Source organism: Nicotiana sylvestris, chromosome 2 (assembly GCF_000393655.2).
Source record: "Nicotiana sylvestris chromosome 2, ASM39365v2, whole genome shotgun sequence".
NCBI lineage: Eukaryota > Viridiplantae > Streptophyta > Magnoliopsida > Solanales > Solanaceae > Nicotiana > Nicotiana sylvestris.
Genome location: NC_091058.1, coordinates 64,709,495 through 64,713,050, shown reverse-complemented (window position 1 = coordinate 64,713,050; position 3,556 = coordinate 64,709,495). Strand labels below are relative to the sequence as shown.

Below are 3,556 nucleotides of genomic sequence, written 5' to 3'. Positions count from 1 at the left end.
GATCATTTTTGTATTCACCTCCATTGTCTGTGCGAATACACTTGATCCTCGTGCCTGTTTGATTCTTCACCATCGTCTTCCATTTGAGAAAAATTCCCAACACTTTATCTTTGCTCTTCATTGTATACGCCCACACTATTCGGAAAAAATCATCAACAAAGGTTACAAAATAGTGCTTCCCACCCAGTAAAGGTGTTTTGGAAGGACCCAAACATCAGAGTATACTTAATCCAAAATGCCTTTAGTATTATGGATCGCTGTACCAAATTTAATCCTTGTCTGTTCCCCTTTGACATAATGCTCGCAAAACTCGAAGTTGCAAGCCTTTACTCCTTTTAACAATCCTTGATCTGATAGAGTTTTCAAGGATTTTCCTCCAGTATGTCCCAAGCGCATGTGCCATAACTTGGTTGCTTCTGCCTCTTTGTCGTCACTGAATGTCACTGTTGTTGTCCTACTAACTATACTTCCACGATAGCGGTACAATATTATTGTTCTTCCGATTAGCCTTCATTACTACTAGTGGACCGGAGCATTCTCTCATCACTCCATTTTCTGCAATGATTTTGAACCCTTTTGGTTCTATGGCTCCCACAGAGATGAGATTTTTCTTCAAATCCGGTACATATCGAACATCTGTTAATGTTCTGATCATTCCATCATGGTTCCTTAATCGTATTGAACTAATGCCATATGAGGTAAGAGGGCTGTTATCCGCTGTGTGGATGACTCCATATTCTCCTTCTTGAAAATCCACAAACTAGTCCCTGTTGGGACACATATGATAGCTACAAGCTGAGTCCATCAACCATATGTCTGATGATGTTGATGGTTCTGTTGTAACTAATGAGAAGTCTGAATCATCACAATCAACTACATTTGAATCCATAATGGCCTTTCCATTGTTATGTTTGGTCTTATTCTTCAACTTCGGACAGTCTTTCTTCCAGTGCCCCTTTTCTCGACAAAAAGGCACATTCATCTTTGCTGGGTCTAGATCTTGACTTGGATCTTCCCTTCTTTGTCCTCGTTTGATTTTGAGGAGGACCCCTCACAACCAGTGCTTCTCCTTCTCCGCCCTTCTGTTTTTCTCCCTTTCTTTGTTCATAGCTGTACAAAGCCGAACAAACTTCTCTGAGAGAAATTTCGTTAAATAAAAAATTGTGTGGTATTCCTTCCATCCTATATCGTAAAAAAAGAAGGGCTTGATGGCACAATATCTCTCACAGAAATTTCTCTCACAATCTTGACGACACAAATCAAGATTATTTCCTTTCTGGTGTGGAAGATCAGACTAAGCTGCAACCACAGAGCATACTCAGACAGAACCTTGACTCAGTTACCAAGATAAATCTTTTCTGATGTGGAAGATCAGACTATGGTGCAACCACAGAGTATACTTAGACAGTACCTTGGCTCTGATAACAATTGTTGCGAAAACCAAATGTATATATTGTGAATGAGTCACAATTACTACACCAAAAAAATATGGCAGTCACCAAATAATAAATAAGACAATAAAACAACAATAAAAGGAACACCGGAATTTACAAGGTTTGGCCAATTTTGCCTACTTCCTCGGATACAACCAATATTTTATTCCACTCAAAAAATACAAGTGAAATAATACTAAAGAGAGAAGATACAAATACCTTAAGAAGATAAAAAGACAAATGAGAGGTGTGTTTAAATCCTAAATATTAGGCCTCCTTTTATAGGGTGAAATTCCTACCCAATTTTCTCCCCAACCGATGTGGGATGTTTTGACATATTCAACAGTACCAAATTAGCATCCACCGCCCTATGAATCTAACTTGGAAAAGAATCACTAACCCAACGTCGTATGCTAAGTCTCCAGTAAATATTTCATCACTTGGTCTCATTCGTGTAAACGTCTCCACCATCAAGATGCCAAAACTATAAACATCACAACTCGTGGATACTATTCCATCTTGTCCATACTCTGCGATTATGGTCAAAATAATTAGAAAAACTTACCAATCTATATCCAGCTGGGCAAAGAATTAGTGTTTTGGGTACTCTAAGGATATGATGAAGTTTTGAAGTTATAATACCTGGAGCAATGTATCCAATGGTTGCAATTGTCCTAGTTTGCATAAAAGCCTCCCCTGCACCTAACAATTTTGCAATGCCAAAATCACTCACATGGCCAACCATGTCTTGATCTAGCAACACATTGCTTGACTTCAAGTCGCAATGCACCACTGGTGTTGAATAGCCATTGTGGAGATAGTCCATCGCAAATGCAATGTTTATCATTATATCTAATCTCTGCAACATGTCTAAGAATAAGTTATGACTGTATAACAATTTTTCAAATGTTCCATTCGGCATGTATTCCAATACTAAGGCTTTGAAATCGGGGGTGGAGCAACTAGTGATGACTTTAGTAAGATTTCGATGGCAGAGGTTGCGCAACATCTCATATTCTGTATCAAAACTTTTGAATGCACCTTCCAATTGCACATTGAATGCCTTTGCTGCCAAAAGAGTACCATCCTTTAGTATCCCTTTATAGACCATGCTGAAACTCCCATTACCAAGCAAGTTGCTTTCATTGAATCCTTCTGTTGCTTGTTCAAATTCATGATAGGAAATTCTTTCATGTCTTATTAGAAGGGACGGATCTGCTTGACCTGCATTCTTCTTTATCTTTTGCAATCTTAAAAATACATACGCGAGGGCTAATGCAAGAAATAACAGACCCACTCCCAAAGGGACGTACAAAATCAAGATGGTACTAAAAGGTTGCATGCTTGAATGTCTAAAGCTGCGACTCTATGGTGGCGAGAGCTTCAAGTGATTCTAATCTAGTTGCACACTGGGCTGGAAGAAGACCAGTTGCTTGCTAAGATGTAGTTAGGATCTGAAGAAGAAATGTGAGATTTCAAGGCAAGAAGAGCTGCTTCATCAGTGCTAATATTTGGAACAGTAGTGAAGTATTGACATGAAGCAGAAGGAAAACTGCAAGAGCGAAGAGAAGATTGCAACTTCTGTCCATAACAATAACATGAAGGTTTTGCCCTTTTCCTAATACAAGGATGAACAATGCAAGATCTTGGATGATCAATGTAACACTCCTTAAATTTATAAAAGTTTCGAGACACGCTAACTATAGAACTAAATTATTACTATTTTTATTATTTCTATCTTGCCTATAGTGAAATATATATATAAAATTGGATATAAAATTAGGAAAATATTAATAGTTTTAATATTGTTAATTATTAAAATTGGGTAATTATTAAATACTAGTTAAGTAAAAAAAAAGGAAAAACAAATAAAATAACAAACAAAACAAATGGCTTAAAGCCTTGCATTTAATAGTACGTAATTCATTTTAGAAGGAGGCAAAAGGCAAAAGCCCTGTTCAGAAAAGCAACAAAAAGGTAGAAGCCCTATTTGAATAAACAAAACAAAAGCGGAAAGGAAAAAAAAAAGTAAATACAAGCCTACGAAACAAAGGCAGCCCTGCTTACTCAGGAGGCCACGAAAATATTCTAGGGTTCCTTACAAACCACTAATCCTTGAACTC

General features: G+C 37.4%; 1 protein-coding gene across 1 annotated transcript; it reads right to left on the bottom strand.

The window, feature by feature from the left end:
• Positions 1 to 457: 457 nt before the first annotated feature.
• Positions 458 to 2,775, bottom strand: LOC104233300 (probable LRR receptor-like serine/threonine-protein kinase At3g47570). Its single transcript, XM_009786688.2, has 3 exons — positions 2,076 to 2,775; positions 1,834 to 1,963; positions 458 to 647 (listed from the first exon to the last, which is right to left on the bottom strand). Exons 1-3 carry the CDS (start codon positions 2,773 to 2,775, stop codon positions 458 to 460), a joined length of 1,020 nt encoding a protein of 339 aa, XP_009784990.2.
• Between the last annotated feature and the right edge of the window lie 781 nt (positions 2,776 to 3,556).

Bases quoted from the DNA above. Each gene is read 5' to 3' on its own strand.
- LOC104233300 (XM_009786688.2), bottom strand. From the start codon at position 2,775: ATGCAACCTTTTAGTACCATCTTGATTTTGTACGTCCCTTTGGGAGTG. The intron at 1,964-2,075 runs GTATTATAACTT...CCATAATCGCAG, and splicing joins CATTGGATACATTGCTCCAG to AGTATGGACAAGATGGAATA. The intron at 648-1,833 runs GTTAGTGATTCT...TGGAATGATCAG, and splicing joins GACTTAGCATACGACGTTGG to AACATTAACAGATGTTCGAT.